This window comes from Megalobrama amblycephala, linkage group LG2 (assembly GCF_018812025.1).
Source record: "Megalobrama amblycephala isolate DHTTF-2021 linkage group LG2, ASM1881202v1, whole genome shotgun sequence".
Taxonomy (NCBI): domain Eukaryota; kingdom Metazoa; phylum Chordata; class Actinopteri; order Cypriniformes; family Xenocyprididae; genus Megalobrama; species Megalobrama amblycephala.
Genome location: NC_063045.1, coordinates 46,537,385 through 46,555,275, shown reverse-complemented (window position 1 = coordinate 46,555,275; position 17,891 = coordinate 46,537,385). Strand labels below are relative to the sequence as shown.

Sequence of the window (17,891 nt, the reverse complement as noted above, 5' to 3'; positions counted from 1 at the left end):
TAAAATATACACATTTTTTAGGTGATAACATTTATTTTTTCATTCTTTTTCTCCTTAAGATATAATTCTGTTAATCACATCAAATACCTTATTGCAGGCATAGTTTGTTTAAATAAAACATCAATATAAAATCCATTATACAGAAAATTATTTACTGATCGGTATGCCAGAAGTTAGTACAAAGCAGGAATAAAAAGGTTTAATGTTGCATATAAATGGTTTCAGTTAATTTTACAATCACAAAATGTAGTGAAATTTGTGTATAAAACTTCATAAACAACAAAAGGTAGTGGACTTACAATTTCAAGGGACAGATGACAGCAAAATTATAGCAACAGATAAAATGTAAATGTAAAAAAGGCACTTTAAATTATTATTGACAGACTTCAGTATTTTTATAACATAGACATGTCTATCTACAGCACAGTTAGTGGATGCATATGTGCATGACAGATGTTCAGATTAAAATATAAATACTGGATTAGTTTTAGAGTGGAAAATATTATATGGTACAGAAGATCTGGGATTAAGCATTTAAGGATTAACATCTTATCAACACAAGCATTTAGCATAAGTACAGAAGTGCAGTGATTTTTTCTGATTTCAGTGGGTACTGATCTTTTTACACCATTCAGTTTGTGGTGCAAAAAATTAAGCTTTCATTTTCCACACCTTTAAATATGATCGAGTCCCATTGTGTAAGCAGGTAAAAAAAAAAAATTACATAAACATGCACACCACAAAATCAATTTAAGACAACAGATGTCATGCATGGATAAATACAGAATTGTTTGGTAACTGAAGACCTGTTAATGCAGGGCTTGACATTAAGATTTTACAGGTACCTGAACGTTTAAGTCACATGTAAAACAGCAGTGCATTGATATTAATACCAAAACAGGATGCATAATGAACATAAATTCAATAGTTTAGTAATTATGCACAATTCAGACAACTGGTAAAACCATGAATTGTTTGACAATGATGCCACAGGGCAAGTAACTGGACACTGAGGACCAGACGTTACGATCAGATAAACTATGACACCTGACAACTAGCGTGACACTTTAGTTACCAGACTGAACAACTTCCTTTGACATTTTTTGCAATTGTCCTGAACAAACATTAATGCCAGGCCCTGCGTTGACAAAAATCAGATACATTTCAACAAGTTAGGTACATTCAAGCTCTGAAAGCCTGGAAATACAGTACAATGCTTAGGGTTTCATACACTGTTTGAAAAGCATTACTTCTTAGAAATAGCAGACATACATCACTGATTGATCAAGCACCTACATGACTGGTTTTTTGATGTATTAATTAAAGTTTTCTCTGCTTTAAAAACACAGACCTGGATTGTTTTCAGCAGGGCATTACATTGCACCCCATCAGAAAGGTTTCTCCAGAGCAACAAGGTAGTGAACACTCAACATGTTGTGTCATGATTTAACTTTGGTCACCAGTGAACACACACAAACAAAAAAATCATTTTGACCTTGTTGCTTAATAAAAGTCGGCATATGCAAATAAGCCCTATAGTAAAAAGACAGCCAAAATAATACACACATTCAACAGACAAGTACCACAGAACATCATAATCTCACTCTGTGCTGTCTTTGCAACGCGTTGCCACAGACTGCAGCCCTGGTTTAGCGAATAGGAGCGATCGTCCTATACTAGAGGCATTGACTGTTAGTTTTGGTGCAGCAGGTCTAGTTTTAGCAGTATTAGTGGCATGGATCAAAGTGCTGGACTGCTGTACTCTTGATGTAGTTTGGTTTGGTGGTTGCATAGTAGAACCTACATTCAGAACAGCGACCTAAACAGAGCTTTCAGATCGTCTCATAGCCTTGCATTTGCACCATAATGTCTTCAAATTTGTTTAACAGTTGGAAAAGCGTAACTGAAGCAAATTTCACATTCATTTTTTTAAACAGCCAACAAAGAAAACATTAACTTAAAACTTCAGCATAATGCTCAAATCATCTATAAATAGTGGTTCAGCTCTTCAATCTGTGATCTTGGTCCGATCTGTCCATTCAGGTGATTTTGCACTGCGTCTCTAAGGATCTCAATGGACAGATGTAGGTTTGGTCACTGGGCATAAGAGGGCAGTGTTGAAGCCGGGGCTCACCCTTGCTCTAAACTTTCAGTCACCTGAACAGCCGAGTAAGTGGGAGGCTGCGCCTGTCGCGTGAAGAAAGAAGCAGCTCTTTTGGGCTTTAGACGTTTAATCTCTTTTCCTGAAACAATAGCGGTAAATTAAAATTAGCTTTTTGTTGCAGATGATAAAAGTTAATGGGCATAACAAATGAACACAACTTAGTCCCTCACCGTCATCAACATAGCTGATGGTGCTGAGTGAATGGACTCTACTACAGACCACGCTGCTCTGTCTGCGCAGTTTTCCCTGGCGTCGCTCTCGAGTCTTCTCATTGGTTTCCCGACCCGTAGGTTCTTGGGAAGACGTGACCTCACCGTCAGTACCCACGGCTGCTGACTCAGCAACAGAGCGCAACTCCACACAAAACTCAATAAGTCCACTCATAAGTTCGGCCTAGAGAACAAAAAGTATATTGTTAAATAATGCACAAGTATATCACGGAAAAATTAATTAAAATTTATTTATAAAATAATTCATAAAAATAATTATTATAATTAATTTTAAACTTATAAAAATAACTTAAAGAGATAGTTCACCCAAAAAAATGAAAATTATCCCATGATTTACTTTCCCTCAAGCCATCCTAGGTATATATGTCTATATTCTTTCAGACAAATTCAATCAGATTTTGAAGCCCAAAAAAAAAAGTATCCATCCATCATAAAAATAATCCATACGGCTCCTTCAAAGGCCTTTTGAAGCGAAGCAATGGGTTTTGTGAGAAAAATATCCATATTTAAAACTTTATAAATTCAAATAACTAGCTTCCAGCAGAGGACCGTACGCATACTGTGCAAGCCAACTTGCACCACAAGAGTAACCCATGACGCGACGTATGACGCAGGATGTAGGAGTAGCGCAAGTTAAGATGCCTCTTGCGGTTCAAACAAATAGGGCTGGGCAACAAACTCAAGCTCCTCTTCTCTTCTATCGAAGTCCTAATTCATGACCGGTGTTTTGTTTTGTTCTATCCTCTGCGCTTCCACGTTCGTCATTACGTCATGCATTGGGTCAGGTTACTCTTCCGCCGCAAATCGATGCATATGGCCATCTGTCGGAAGCTAGTTATTATAGTTAATAAAGTTTTACATATGGATATTTTTCTTACTAAAACCCATCGCTTTGCTTCAGAAGGCTTTTATTAATCCCCTGGAGCCGTATGGATTACTTTCATGATAGATGGATGCATTTTTTTTTTTCCCTTAAAAATTTGGCCCCCCTTCTCTACCATTATAAAGCTTGGAAAAGCAAGAATATTTTGAAATATATCTCCGATTCTGTTCGTCTGAAAAAAGAAAGTTATATACACCTAGGATGGCTTGAGGGTGAGTAAATCATGGGATAATTTTCATTTTTGGTCGAACTAACTCTTCAATGTTATTGCATTTTAATATTTTATTGCTATAATACAAAGCATTTTAAATATATGCTTGCTTACATTGTCAAATATAACATTACTAGTTATTCATTAATTGTGTGCTCACCTGTTTTGAATAAATTTTTAATAACTTATTGACATGCACGCCAGCCTCCTCTCCATCAAACTCCAGCCAGAGTATATGCGAGTCTCCCTCTGTCTCTGGATAGCTGTGATCCCAGGACAGCTCACTGAACTTGAGACCCAGGAGGACATGCTTCTCTTTCACATCCATGACATACACTCCTTCCAGACTAATGCCCACACTCACAGCCTTACGGCCACCTCTGTGAAGGAGGCCCTGAGCTGGCTTGTCTATCTCACCCATGAAGAAAGCACATCTGCCAACGCAAAAATACACAAAATGTAAGCTTCAGTCACTTCATGTGCGAACAACTTTCCACTTGCGTCGATCATACCCGTAGTAAGGCAGCGCGTGGCAGCTCTTGAGGTACTGGTGCACCAAAGCGACAGGCTCCTGACTGGGGCCAGTGGCAGCAGAGGAGCAGATTGAACGATACTCCTTTATGAGATTATGTTCCATCTCGGCATTCCGCCCTCCTCTCCCCCTCAGTGTGGACAGAAAACCTCCTCCTCCAAATGCAGCGTGGGCAGGAAGGAATGAGGACAGCTTCTTCTCTCTGGAAGAACATTAAGTAAGGGGAGAAACTGAAATTAATTACAGCAATTCGGGGTCAAATTTCAATAAGAAATGATAGCTGAACACCTGAACATTAACCTCATTTAATCAAAGATATAGGAGCAGAGGAGGGCACCTGATTGCTGCTGTTAGAGCCTGGTCATCCAGCCCAGTCCCCAGCTCGACAGCACAGGACAAAGCTCCCAACGTCAGCCAGTGTTCAGGGTCACAGGGGTAACGGCCCTCCAAAATATTCATCTTGGCCTCGTCATAAAGCAACCTTAACACTCCTTCATCTTCAATCTGATATTACAAAACAAAAATGTTACACAACATGACAAATTCACCTTCATCATTCATCCATAGCAGTGGTTCTCATTCAAGGGGGCCTCAAGATGGCTCAAATATTTACATGAATACTTTTTAAAATAAATGTATTAAAATAGTCTAATCTAAATTAAAATGCTAAAAAAAATCTGGATGTAAACAAAATCCATTTATTTTTCCCATCAATAACTATTGCTTTTATTGAAGAATGCACAGTTCTTATAAATTCAGGAATCACAAAACAAATCATGATTAATTTAATATATCAAAACTCCCATTTCTGTTAATAAATACAATTTTGAAAACAAGGAGCTGCAAGATTTTGCTCGTCTATGATTGATATGCAGCATAAATCTCTTTAGGTCCCTTCATGTTATGATCGCTCTGGAGAATAAGCAGTCCATGTCATGACCTCCACTGCCAAAGCCAAATGACTCCAGACACAAATGCTGTCAATCAAGTCCAAAGTCTTAGATAAGATGTATACTGTCTGACATGAAAGACATTTGATGTTGCACATGAGCCTTGGATTTTACGCAAGATCTCTATGGGTTCATATTGCACAATCTGAAAAGCAACAATCGTAATAGAGAAAAACACAAAGTGTGTTCTGGGCTTAAAGGGATAGATCACCCAAAAACATCATATACTCAACCTCATGTCGTTCCAAACCTGTATGACATACTAACTTTTGTAAAACAAAAAAAAAAAAGATATTTTGAGGAATTTCTTAGTGCCCAAATAGTTAAAGCTAATTGGGAACAATAATGTTTTGGACCCCACTGACTTTCAGTGTATGGATAAAACAGTTGAGACGATCTTCTTTACATATCTGCATAAAAAATAAAGTCATACAAATTTGGAACAACATAAGGGTGAGGGAGTCTTCATTTTTGGGTGAACTATCCCTTTAAAGACACAAACATCTAATAAAAATGTTCATTACCTGAAGTTCTTTTGACCTGGGGTAAAAAACATTTCTTTTGAACATTAGACATGGTTCATCTGAAAAAGAGATGTGTTTTTGTTAGACACTTAAACTTTCAGATGAAGTGAAGTGTGCAAAAGCTAAAACACAAAAAAACACCTTGAGAAATGTCTTCTGCGGGGGCCTCGGTAAAGCGGTACAGCAGGTCCTGCCACTGACGACACAACTTGTAGGGAAGATGTTTCGGCTTCAACTGCAGGTCTGTTCAAACATAGCACAGCAAAATGAGGCTAAAGGTGGGAATCAACAAGGACTTCAGAAAAAATGACGATGATCAAACACTAGGGTGGATCTCCTCTGCTGATCATCAAACACAAATGTTTTGATTATTATAATATATGTCTAAATAATGGCTGGAATACTGAAAAGTTTGCCCTGATTTGCAATCTGGAGGACTCAATGCCAGCAGCTAAAAGTCAGAGCCAGTCTGCAAATTTTAGACAGTCAGGGTTGACAGATTTCACAGAAAATCATGTAGCGTATTATAGGCACAAACTCAAATTATTTAGCTTCAGGCTATATCAAAACATGTTTGATATTTTGAGCCAATTATGGATTTCATTTGTCATGTGTCTCCCCCTTACAAACGTTTTGAACAACTCGGAACATCAGTGGAGAAAGGCATATAGTTCACATCATATCATCGTAATATACATCATACACCTGCTATATTGCTAAATCTACACGATTTTTCATATCAACAGAAAAATAAACCGGGATAACCTGGCTTCTTTTGAGACGCCCTTGTGCGGTCAGTTAATGATATGCTAAAGCCCGCCGGCACGTTGACGTGATTGGTTACAAGGTAGTTTTTGACGTCACAAACACCAGCGATTTCAAACCACGTTTTTGAAACTGTCTTTAGATCACTGCAGTTTTAAAGAGCAAATACTCAGCAATGGTGTTGACTTATGAATTTGAACATGGTTTGTCTTAAAGCATATTAAAAACACCACATAGACATATAAACAACATTAAAAACTTGATTTTCACCACAGGGGGTCTTTAAAGTGATTCATGTAATATCATTCCTCTCTGTCATTATCATTATAGTTGTGGTGTGGTCACTATTCTCATAGAATTAGAATGATTATTAAAACATTATAGTTACCGTGCTTCATGTGAACAGGCTTTTAGTGTACGAAGCCCAGTTTTTCCTCTGTAGCCATTACAAAGTTAGCAAGTGTATGATGCCTATGGTTATTAAGATTGATAAAGTTGTGGTGTTTTCCAGCCTTTAATAGAAAATAAGTAAAAAGATGCCTTTGTTTCAAGAGACATCAAATAATTCATAAATGCCAGTTGGTGGCATTAAAGCCCTGAGGACTTCCTGAAGTCTTCCTGAAGTCCCCTCCCAACCCTTCACTTGCAAATCAGCCATAGAGACTATAAATGTCATCATTGTTTCTTCATAACCTAAATACGAATAGGTCATATGCTCTTGTATCAGTCTGACATCTGGCCCGAGCACAAAAGATTACCAAGCAAAGGAGAACAGAACCAGAAAGCGAACACATCTACAGCAGAGTTGGGAATGTTCAGAGCCTCCCGGACGTTGCGGCCGAGCTCCTGCGCATTCATACAGCCGAGACCCTCCAAAGTCAAGTGCACTGCACTGTCGCTCGCCAAGTACACCAACAAATCTTGAGCTGGAGAAACACAAGAGTGACACTGATCATGTCAACAATGATCTGATGGGGACCTCCAGTCTACTAGTAACATCAGATCCATAGAGGAACCAAAGAAACATTAAGGAACAAAGAACAGACCTCTGGTGACTGAGGAAGCCACACTTCCTCGCTGGGAATGAGAGTCCTCTGATGGCTCAGGGAGGAAGTCGCCATCATCTCTCTCCATCTAATCCAGAAACAAACACAAGTACTGAATAGGAAACACAAGACGTTTTTATATAAGAGACTTCTGCTATTTGTTTTTTTGTATATTCTGCGCAAACTAAGCAAAACCGAAGTCATCATTTCGGATAGTATTTTTCATAGCAAATATACTAGTCATAAGCATAAACAAGTTTAAGAACATATTAAAGGCTAACGCTGAAACTTTTAAGTTCCTCATGTATTCCTTACATGTTTTACAGTTTTTATGCTCAGTTGTACCATAAATATCATATAATCGATTAAAATACAATAATATTATCAAAAAAGTAGAGAAATGAAAAAATAAAATAAAAGTAAACACAGCGGACGTCCCTATTCTGACCAGCTAATGTTAGCTAGCCACTCCACTAACTGTCTGACAACCAAACTACATGCAGCAACATACCGAGACACTGTCCTTCGTTTCAGAAGCTTCTTTCTCGATCAAAACTGACTGAAAGCATCAATATTTGAGAGGATTAAGTTACATAAAAGAGCGGAAAGTATGACGGCAGCAGCAGCGCAGCTGGATAATGTTCTCAAAACAGCGCCCACCAGTGAAATCAACAAAAACCTGGAACAAGCTTCATTAATGTAGAAACGCCGTACTAAAACTCGTCAACAGAGGGCGCACCACCACAGCCCAATTGCAGTGTATACTGGGATATTTAGTAAATGTATCCGAAAAAATAAATAAATAATTTAATAAGCAATAATACTTTTATTATTAAATATATATTTTTTAATTAATAAATAAAAAATAACATACTTTTTGCATATAAAACATCTGGATATAGAGGTTTAAAGCTAAAATATGGCGCAGAATAAATTACTGGTCATTCATTCATAGATTATTTAGAAGGCGGGAATTATTGCGCCATATTTTCCCGTTCATAAGTAATATGAGCGCACCGTCAGGTGTTATGCAGAATTTCTACTCCCTGCCAAATTATCACCCCCATCGTTGAAGTCGCTATCTGATTGCCTAATCCTAACCCCACCCCTAATACTAACCCCTCCCCTACACCTAATCCTAAACCTACCAATACTAGGGGGGTAATAATTTGGCAGGAGTAGGCACCACACCTGTTTCACAGATAGGGTTTAGCCTAAACCAGGATTAGACCTTAGTTCAATTAGGGCATTTAAGTAGCTTTTATAAATGTTCCATAGAAAATCATATTACTGGTGTGCATTTTCAAACGAAACAATGTCAGTGACATAATTTAAGATATATCAGTCCAAGGTGCTTTTAGTTAAAACAGCTCAAACGTGCATTTTAGTCTGGGACTTTTGCATTTTGTCTGTGAAACCAGGGGTTGAAGTCTTTAATGGGCTTCATACTAGAAGAATTGCAGCTCCTCTCTAGGTTTTAATCATTTCTGTGCGGCGCCAAAGCCAAGTCTGTTAGGGTTAGTGGTCCACGTGATTTCATCTGGCATGAGTTATTGCCATCTGCTGCTGCTTTGAATTGCATAAACTAAATAATAAAGATGTTTTGAGGATGTTTTTAATAGACCTTGAGTTAATTTTACATTTAAATCACATATGGTTTTTCCATCCCATTACGAATAAGTTTTTGCTTTTATATTGTGGTATTTGGGGCGAAATGTGGTGCATTCATACTAATCTACTGGTTGCTGTTGTATTTATAGAGCAAACAGATTCACATTAATCTGCCCATTGTAATAAGACCTGAATTCAGTCACTAATCTTTTTTGGACATGACCTGGGGCTGTATTACAAAAACTTACCATCTTAATTCTTGATTTAAGATTGGAAAAAGGTCTATTTCTAAGTGAATTGATGGTTTCTAAACAGAGAGGATAAGAATCTTACAATGTTTCTGTACAGCCTCTGTAGAATGTTCCAGAAAGCAACTAAGTATAATGACAAATCATAAACATTAGCATGTTCCTGGAAGAACAAATTAAATTTCAAAACATGAACATTAGTTAAAGTCAGTATTCAGTATTTGTTTTTATTTATTTAAGAGTGAAATATATGTATACAGACAGTGACAATGCATCATTAATTAGCACTTAAGACTGGCAAAAAAAAATAAAAAATCTTATAATTCCTAGAAAATTATGGTCTTTCGCACCAATATTTGAATGAATACTTTGACCCCCCCCTCAAACAAAATTTTTTTGTCAAAAATAACCCTCTTGGATGAAAATTTCTCTCTTTAAGTTGTATTTTGCATAATTTTCTCACTGTGACAACTTGGGGCAATGCTTTTTTATATGATTCAGTAGAGCACTTGACTGGCGGAAGGCCCTCCCACATGAAGGGCAGATGTATGGCTTCACTCCTGTATGAATTCTCTCATGTTTTTTCAAAGATCCTGACTGTGAGAAACTCTTTCCACAGTGTGAGCACTTGTAAGGTTTCTCTCCAGTGTGAAGTTTTTGGTGGTCTTTCAAGTGACTGGCTAAATTAAAGGCACTGCCACATTCAAAGCACACATGAGCTCTCACATTGGCATGCAATTTCTGGTGCTCTTTAAAATGGTCCATGCGTGAATAACTCTGTCCACAAATGGAGCACAAGTAAGGCTTTTCATTTGTATGGATTCTCAGGTGTCTTTTCAGGTGTGCTGCGAACATAAATTTTTTTCCGCACTGATCACAGTCGAACGCTCTTACTCCAGAGTGAGAGAGATTGTGATCTCTGAGATTCCTTGGATCCGTGAAACTCTTGCCACACAGATGACATTCGAAAGGCTTCTCTCCAGAGTGAATCCTTATGTGAATCTTAAGGTTTCCTTTTTGTGTGAAGCTCTTTCCACACTGAGGGCAGGGGAACAATTTTTTGGCTTCAGTCTGTGAGCACCTGAAAGATTTTTGTTTTGATATCAAATGATTCTTCTCCACTTTGTTCAGTTCTTCTTGAGTTTCAACCAGGTCTAAACAGAGCACATAATTTATCAATTGAAAAAAATAATTAATTCAAATGTGAAATGAAATGGTGTAAAGGCTTTTATGAGCAATTTTTGTTAATAAATCTAGTACACAACGTCCACACACTGTTATGACAATTTAGATGTATTTTATTTAACTTTATTTGTGGATTTATTATGTCACCACTCTGCTTTTATTAAGATCTGTGGCCACCAGATCATTCATTTCTTAATGTTAGCAGTTTCGAGAAAATCAAGAATGGACACCAACCTTGTTCTTCGGTATTTTTATTTTTCCCTCTTCGTGGTCTGGAATCACTCGTGCACACACTTTCCATTCTTGTAGCACGTACAGTTGCCTCTGCCGATTTGTTCTGATGAAGAATGGTGGTACGTACTTATCATTGTATTTATTAGTGAATTGTTGTGGGAGTGTCTCGAATCTGTGAATCGCGACCGCAAGGTGTGAATTGGACGCTTTTTGAGAGTTTTTGTGTAATCGCTCTTCAGACAATTCTTACATAAATTATCACAATCAATTTAATGCGACCATTTAAGTAGCCTATTATGTTTGCAGGGCTGTAGATCCAAAATGTGTTGTTGGGGCGGGGAGCATTTTGATTCAAAACAGCAGTTTCAGTGTATTTTAAATAATAATAATAGACACATTTTAAATGTTTACCGATCCGTTTTGACTAAATAATTACAGCTTCCTTTCATTTACTCACCATCATTTCGTTCAGAACCTGTATGACTTTCTTTTATAGAACACACAGGGTTTAACTATGGGGTTATTTTTGTTCCAAAATTCCAAATAAATTTCACAAATGTACAGGTGGTGATTCACAAATAAATGCAGGCAGAGTTGTGCTTGTGACATAAAAACATATTTGTGAATATGTTTTTTATTAGCAAATCTCATTTGATATATTTGTTCATTTAAAGGTGCAATATGTAAGAATTTTGCAGTAAAATATCCAAAAAAAACACTAGCCAGTGTTATATATTTTGTTCACTTGAGTAGCCTACTTACAATTTCCCAAATGTTTCCAACTATTTGTAAATCGTGAGAAAATTGCAATTTTAACCAAGGCTCCAGGACGTGTGAGGAGTCGCCTGTCAATTGCGTCATACCCGCGTTACCCTCAGTTTCCGGTCTTATTTTGTAGATGCCATGGAAACACCAAAGACGTTTTAATATTTACATGTTTTAATAGACAAGGGAGGAACTGTTTGGTTACATTCATAGACAGAAAACGAATTGTTGTTATATAGCTCAACACGTTTAGTCTTATTGTTTAAATCTAATTTTCTTTTTTTTTTTTTTTTTTGCAAGTAGCATGCTTTACCATGCCTCAGAGAAAAACATTATTTTGTGAAATAGCTAACATAGCATAATCAGATGCAGCTTTATTTTTAGTAACAGTAATACAGAATTTTCTCCATCATACAATACGTTTTAAAATTAATTGCATGCCATTTATCAACACAAGCCATCCAGCATTTAATATCATATACTAAAATCGATCTATCTTACTGCAGTGTGTAACAGTGTCTCACAGCAGCCACCGAGCGAACACACAGAGTAACATTATAACATCGCTCCATTTTCAACACACTCAAATGTATCTAATATGATAAACAGAGCTGTGTTACCTCATACTCATGACCGGAAAAGAGGAAGCAGCGCCGGCGACCATGGCATAATAAAATTTCCGCTGCTCGCGGCGTGTGTTGCACAGTCGCTCCAGTGGATTCGTTCAGCTCCCATACTACAGTAACATTAATAATCGCATCCATGAACATGATTTCTTCCTGAGTCCTATCCCGATTATTTCCACCGGCTGTGATGTGAAGACATGTCCCAAGTTTCCACGCTCAAACTTGCCGTCTCAAAGCTACGCCTTTGTTTTGAATAGACCTCTAGCAACCTCTAGCGGACAGAAATCATACATATTGCACCTTTAAAGGGTTAGTTCACCCAAAAATGAAAATAATGTCATTTATTACTTACCCTCATGCAGTTCCACACCCTAAGACCTTCGTTAATCTTCGGAACACAAATTAAGATATTTTTGTTGAAATCCAATGGCTCCGTGAGGCCTCCATGGCCAGCAATGACATTTCCTCTATCAAGATCCATTAATGTATAAAAAAACATATTTAAATCAGTTCATGTGAGTACAGTGGTTCAATATTAATATTATAAAACGACAAGAATATTTTTGGTGCGCCAAAAAATCAAAATAACGACTTATTTAGTGATGGCCGATTTCAAAACACTGCTTCAGGAAGCTTCAGAGCATAATGAATCAGCGTATCGAATCATGATTCGGATCGCGTGTCAAACCGCCAAACTGCTGAAATCACGTGACTTTGGCGCTCCGAACCGTGGATTCGACACGCTGATTCATAATGCTCCAAAGCTTCCTGAAGCAGTGTCTTGAAATCGGCCATCACTAAATAAGTCCTTATTTTGTTTTTTTGGTGCACCAAAAATATTCTCGTTGCTTTATAATGTTAATATTGAACCACTGTACTCACATGAACTGAATTAAATATGATTTTAGGATCTTGAGAGAGGAAATGTCATTGCTGGCTATGCAGGCCTCACGTGGCCATCAGATTTCAATAAAAATATCTTAATTTGCGTTCCGAAGATTAACGAAGGTCTTACGGGTGTGGAACGACATGAGGGTGAGTAATAAATGACAAAATTTTCATTTTTGGGTGAACTAACCCTTTAATTATTTTTTGCGAAACTCCTAACATATATTTGTGGATCTCATTCTATTCATTTGTGCATAAGATTATTTTTTGTGAATCTCTTTACATTTATTTGTGGATCATAATCTATTTATTTGGAATTTTGGAACAAAAAAAAACCCATACATAACCTGATATTTTGAAGAGATTGTCAATGAAAGTCGATGGGTGTTGTTTTTGGGACTTGAGATCCTCAAAATAAATGTTTTAATTGTTTTGCATTCTGTAGACGAAATAAAGTCATACCAATTTGGAACGACATGAAAAGGACACCAAATATGACTTTCATTGTTGGGTAAACTATCCCTTTAAGATCCCTTTACATAAGATAATTAAAACACTCACATCCACAGCCGCGCACACACACACAAATAAAAGGAGACTCTAATTAATACACACAAAACAACATAGTTTAGTTTATTACCACAGAAACACAGTAAAACTCCACATGAGAATGCTGGAGAGTCACTGCTTACCATGCTGATGTACAGTTACCACTCTACCACTTGATCTTCTCCAAAACATGAACAAAGGCACCACTTCAGAGAGTTGCGAATCCCAGTTCATAGGTTATGAATGGATCAAAGGTGAATGTTACCAGCTGTTAACACAGTGATCTGGACATTTTTCACCTTCATTTGAATCAGTGTGTGTCTGTGCTTCAATCTTACAGTATGTTCAAATACAACAAAAATATGGGAAGAGCCATGAATGTTTCTTTGTTAAACAACAGTAATGATTTCTGACTTTATTGAGCACCATGTAGGAAAAGGTCTGTCATTATTATCCAAATTGGCCACCTCTACACAATACTCATCAGTGTCCAGTCATGCTCATCACTCTCCCTGAGAAAATATGCTCTAACAGCATCCGCCACCTGACTGTTGCACCGGGGTGCTTTCAATTTTAAGATCAGGTTTCTCTGAACCCCCTGAAGTCCCAGGTCTCATGCGCTTCTTTATTTCCTCTGCCATGGTCATGAAGGCCTGCTCCACGTTCGTGGCATTTTTGGCACTCGTCTCAAGGAAAGGGATGCCAAGAGAGTCTGCGAACTCCTGTGGAGAAAAGTGTTTTCAGTAAAGTTAATATATAAAGTGTTTGGCATAGAAATGACACATTTCACCTTTAATTAGTCTAAAGAGAAATTATATATCATATGTATCATAGAACCAACCTTAGCTGTAGTGTAGTCCACAACTTTTTTTGTAGTGAGGTCACACTTATTTCCTACAAGTAGTTTGTTGACATTTTCACTCGCATAGCGATCGATTTCCTTCAGCCACTGTTTCACGTTGTTGTAGGATTCCTGAAAAGACACCAGCATAAACTTTTTAAAAATGTGTGCAGTTCTGTTCTTTAAGCAATAGCCATAAATGTTTCATATGGACATGCATTTTTAGAAAGGGGTCTCACAAACCTGATCCGTAACATCATACACAACAATGATCCCGTGAGCTCCTCTGTAGTAGCTGGACGTAATCGTGCGGAACCTCTCCTGTCCAGCGGTGTCCCACTGTAAACATGGACATGATTCAGTTCATCTGCGGTTTCACATTAAATGACACTTAATTAGAATTTTACAGTCTACAAACTCACTATCTGCAGTTTAATAGTTTTTCCATCCAGCTCAATAGTTCGGATCTTGAAATCCACTCCAATCGTGCTGATAAAACTCTCTGTGTAGGTGTCGTCCTGGAAGAGAAGAGTCCATCATAATTCAAGAACACAAGGTCAGAGATTGTCATATCAAAAAATGCTGTTAATAAAACACTTACTGCAAAACGCAAGAGAATGCAGGATTTTCCAACTCCAGAATCTCCAATCAGAAGAAGCTTGAATAAGTAATCACTGGAGAAATATGTAAAATATAGTATATTAAAGAATAGTATATTAAGGATAGTCTTGTCCGATGAATGCCTATCACACTTTTATTTACAGAGCAACTATGTTGCAGTCTATTGTGTCACAATTCATAGAATTTATTATTTAATTATTATAGAAATTGATCATCAACTGCGTAGAAGATTTGGTTGACCAGTCAACAAAAGGTTAAAAACATTATTAGGCGGTCATAAATGTTCATATATCACAGGATAAGACGACTTACTATTCAGGGTTCATGATGTGACAGCAAAGGGATTGTTATTGTTTGTCCAGCTGGTAGAAGCGCTCTAGGTCGCTTACTGTTCACCGGCTGACCGCAGACTCCGAGCCAGTATTTAGCCTGGAATAGTAGCAATAAAAAAGAGGATCTTTGAGTTTTTATAATCCTTTGTGGACCGTTTCCAGATTTCCTTACAAAATTAACCCAGTCCGACTTTTCGCCTCCTCTCTTCTCTCTGGTTTTTACAAGCCGCGCAGGTGCGGCAGTGACGGATGATGATGCGCTGCTTTTCTTATCCGCTTTCGCCGCCTAGTGGTAGGATCCATGCATATGTAATGTTGTGTACAGCCAGAATTCACACAAAAAGTTTGCTTGTTCTTTGCGATTATAAAATATGTTGGTTTTCTTGATCAGCTGATATATACAGTACTCGAATCAAACGTGGCTGCGTGGTGATTGTCCCGCCACGATGCTTGGGTGTTGTAGGTAGTTTCCAAGGAGGTTGCTAGAGGTTTCTGTGTAGTTGGTTTCTGTTCAAGTTAAAAGATCCAGTCTCAGAATGATTTGTGATCCTGGCTAAAGTGACAAGTCTCCCAGAAACTCAAGCTGCAAAGGTAGAACGTATTGTTAGGTATTATTTAGTTATTGTTGTAAAAAAAAAATACACCATGTTTCATACAGAAAAAAAAAAAAACACTAATTCAAACAGCATCAAACTTTATTGAATAAAACAGTCTAAATTTTAAAATAGGAATGAATAACACATTTAAATATCAAAAAGAGTAGTCAGACAAAATACTTTGTGTATAGGCTATAAAACAATCCATAAATATTTTTCATTTTGTGTTACCGTTCAAGGTTTAAAACTGAAAAATACAGGCTTCGGTATATATAAAAAGCCCCTTTTCAAAAGATATTAAATCCCTAAAGGCACTGCAATGCAATAAAACTTAATGAATACATTCATTTGGAGACACATTGTCTGATAAACTATCAGAGAATATGATTTGCAGCTAATACAAGACAACAGCCCAACAGAGACATTTTGGCATACCAGGAAACAACACACTTAAATAAATAATGTAAAAACAGCAAACTTTGGTGCAAGTCTCTTTGCATGTTCAATACATCTTAAAGACAAGATCAAATTATCTTAATATTTGTGCTATCTGGAGCAAAATAATAATAAAAAATTGACAAGAAACATTACATTTCCAATTAAACATAACAAAGGAGAAAAATCCTGCTCACTGCTGTAGCTTGGAAGTCTATTGAGCAATGATTTGTTTGCTTCAGAAAAAAGTTCGCTTCCCCACGAAGTCTCAATCAATACTTTTATTTTGCAATCTACAGCAGTATGAAGGCTTTTTTCTCCTTTCTCCCTTTTATTTCTTGTGTTCAGTTTATTTGTCTGTAACCATTCAGGTATGTGAAGGTTGTTTGTTTATTGTCCAATAAAACAAAGACCTTTTCAAATTTAAAGTAATATTGCTTATAATACCAAACTCTTTACCAGTGCATCCTGGAAGAACCTTCAAATCGTTGTGCAAACTTTCAGGGAATAACTAGTATGATCCACACTGGACATGTTTTATATCCGTCTGATGTCACTGAGATCTTGAAGATGTTGAGGGCTTCAAGTTTAAGCCAAATGTCTTTGAAAGTTAAAACAAGGCACACTAATGTCCTGGTGTAGTCCGTCATCTAGATTGTCTCTGGTGCAGTGAGCCAGTTTTCATATGAATTCAAGTTTTATGTCTCTATTGAAGAACACATTTTTCCTTATTGCTGTATTTTCTACGTCTTGCCTCCAGACCTTTCTGCAGTCTTTCATCCTCCTCCAAAGCTCTGCACATACAAAATACAAACAGTGCATGTGAAATGTAAAATCACTTAACTCATTTATAATTTTCACCATGCCAGTGCACCAAAACACAGTGTGACTAGACTCACCCTCTCTCTTTTGCATCCATGTCTCTGACCAGCTCGTCCCGCTTGTTGACCAGTGACACCAGCTCCTGCAGCAGTAGCTGTTCTCTGTGCTGCTGGGCCTGAGTCTTCTGCCAGTCTGATGGATGGAATATGAACGTGAGTCATATGATGGTACAGTGATGAAATATTGACTACTAAAGCTGCAGCCGCAGAGGAAATAGTTAAGTAAAGGTTTAAAGTATTAATAGACCAACATATGGGCCAAGATGGGGATCATTTTTCCATTTTGTGTTTTTTTGTTTTGATTTTTCTCCCTGTTAACAGACACTCCCTTTTTTAAGCATAGATGTAAAAAATAAATGGTTGTAGTTCATGAATGCTTTGGAATACAGAACTATAGTTGGTCTTTTTTAGGAAGACACTCAGCAGATTATTGCACAAGTGTACAAAAGGTTATAAAAGTTTGATTGCTGTCATTTTTTTAAAAAACATTTTGTATTTTATACAAAATATATATTTTACAAAATAATTTGGACTCTACAATTGCTAGAAAAATCAAAGCCATATATCTAATCAAGTTGTGTTCCAGTTGATATCACAGTATAGAATAGTATAGAAGTTGATATCACAATAATTGAGCCTGATAAAAGGATTTATGGTAACACAATTTCTAAACAGTTTTTATAGGATGAATTTTGAATGATACCTAATTTATGATGATTACTAAAAATATGTGATGTGGAAAAAAATGGTGCCAAGTGTCCTGCTACCGGGACA

The 17,891-nt window shown here is 37.1% G+C and overlaps 4 protein-coding genes across 11 annotated transcripts in view; all 4 read right to left on the bottom strand.

Moving 5' to 3' along the window:
* Window positions 1-133: 133 nt before the first annotated feature.
* On the bottom strand, window positions 134-7,987 carry frmd8 (FERM domain containing 8). Its single transcript, XM_048179497.1, has 10 exons — window positions 7,817-7,987; window positions 7,306-7,393; window positions 7,018-7,185; window positions 5,636-5,737; window positions 5,495-5,553; window positions 4,358-4,524; window positions 4,001-4,222; window positions 3,649-3,922; window positions 2,335-2,557; window positions 134-2,243 (listed from the first exon to the last, which is right to left on the bottom strand). Exons 2-10 carry the CDS (start codon window positions 7,391-7,393, stop codon window positions 2,131-2,133), a joined length of 1,416 nt encoding a protein of 471 aa, XP_048035454.1. The 5' UTR covers window positions 7,817-7,987; the 3' UTR covers window positions 134-2,130.
* Window positions 7,988-9,365: 1,378 nt separating this feature from the next.
* On the bottom strand, window positions 9,366-10,940 carry LOC125262891 (gastrula zinc finger protein XlCGF7.1). Its single transcript, XM_048181731.1, has 2 exons — window positions 10,584-10,940; window positions 9,366-10,318 (listed from the first exon to the last, which is right to left on the bottom strand). Exons 1-2 carry the CDS (start codon window positions 10,648-10,650, stop codon window positions 9,624-9,626), a joined length of 762 nt encoding a protein of 253 aa, XP_048037688.1. The 5' UTR covers window positions 10,651-10,940; the 3' UTR covers window positions 9,366-9,623.
* A 2,526-nt stretch (window positions 10,941-13,466) lies between these two features.
* rab1bb (RAB1B, member RAS oncogene family b) lies at window positions 13,467-15,744 on the bottom strand. Its single transcript, XM_048179461.1, has 6 exons — window positions 15,186-15,744; window positions 14,854-14,926; window positions 14,675-14,770; window positions 14,496-14,591; window positions 14,253-14,384; window positions 13,467-14,133 (listed from the first exon to the last, which is right to left on the bottom strand). Exons 1-6 carry the CDS (start codon window positions 15,197-15,199, stop codon window positions 13,939-13,941), a joined length of 606 nt encoding a protein of 201 aa, XP_048035418.1. The 5' UTR covers window positions 15,200-15,744; the 3' UTR covers window positions 13,467-13,938.
* A 138-nt stretch (window positions 15,745-15,882) lies between these two features.
* ehbp1l1b (EH domain binding protein 1-like 1b) overlaps window positions 15,883-17,891 on the bottom strand; it is a 32,039-nt gene continuing 30,030 nt past the window's right edge. For all 8 annotated transcript variants that reach the window (XM_048179407.1, XM_048179414.1, XM_048179419.1 and 5 more), the window contains 2 exons: window positions 17,136-17,250; window positions 15,883-17,030 (listed from right to left, as the gene is read on the bottom strand). In XM_048179407.1, the coding sequence (XP_048035364.1) occupies window positions 16,943-17,030; window positions 17,136-17,250 (203 nt within the window). In that variant the 3' untranslated portion in view covers window positions 15,883-16,942. The remainder of the gene's footprint in view (window positions 17,031-17,135; window positions 17,251-17,891) is intronic.

Bases quoted from the DNA above. Each gene is read 5' to 3' on its own strand.
- frmd8 (XM_048179497.1), bottom strand. From the start codon at position 7,393: ATGGAGAGAGATGATGGCGACTTCCTCCCTGAGCCATCAGAGGACTCT. The intron at 5,554-5,635 runs GTGTTTTTTTGT...TCTCTTTTTCAG, and splicing joins CGCAGAAGACATTTCTCAAG to ATGAACCATGTCTAATGTTC. The intron at 4,525-5,494 runs GTAATGAACATT...TTGTAATATCAG, and splicing joins CCAGGTCAAAAGAACTTCAG to ATTGAAGATGAAGGAGTGTT.
- LOC125262891 (XM_048181731.1), bottom strand. From the start codon at position 10,650: ATGGAAAGTGTGTGCACGAGTGATTCCAGACCACGAAGAGGGAAAAAT. The intron at 10,319-10,583 runs GTTGGTGTCCAT...TGCTCTGTTTAG, and splicing joins TAAAAATACCGAAGAACAAG to ACCTGGTTGAAACTCAAGAA.
- rab1bb (XM_048179461.1), bottom strand. The intron at 14,385-14,495 runs GTTTGTGAGACC...GTGTCTTTTCAG, and splicing joins TGTATGATGTTACGGATCAG to GAATCCTACAACAACGTGAA. The intron at 14,134-14,252 runs GTTGGTTCTATG...TTTTCTCCACAG, and splicing joins TGGACTACACTACAGCTAAG to GAGTTCGCAGACTCTCTTGG.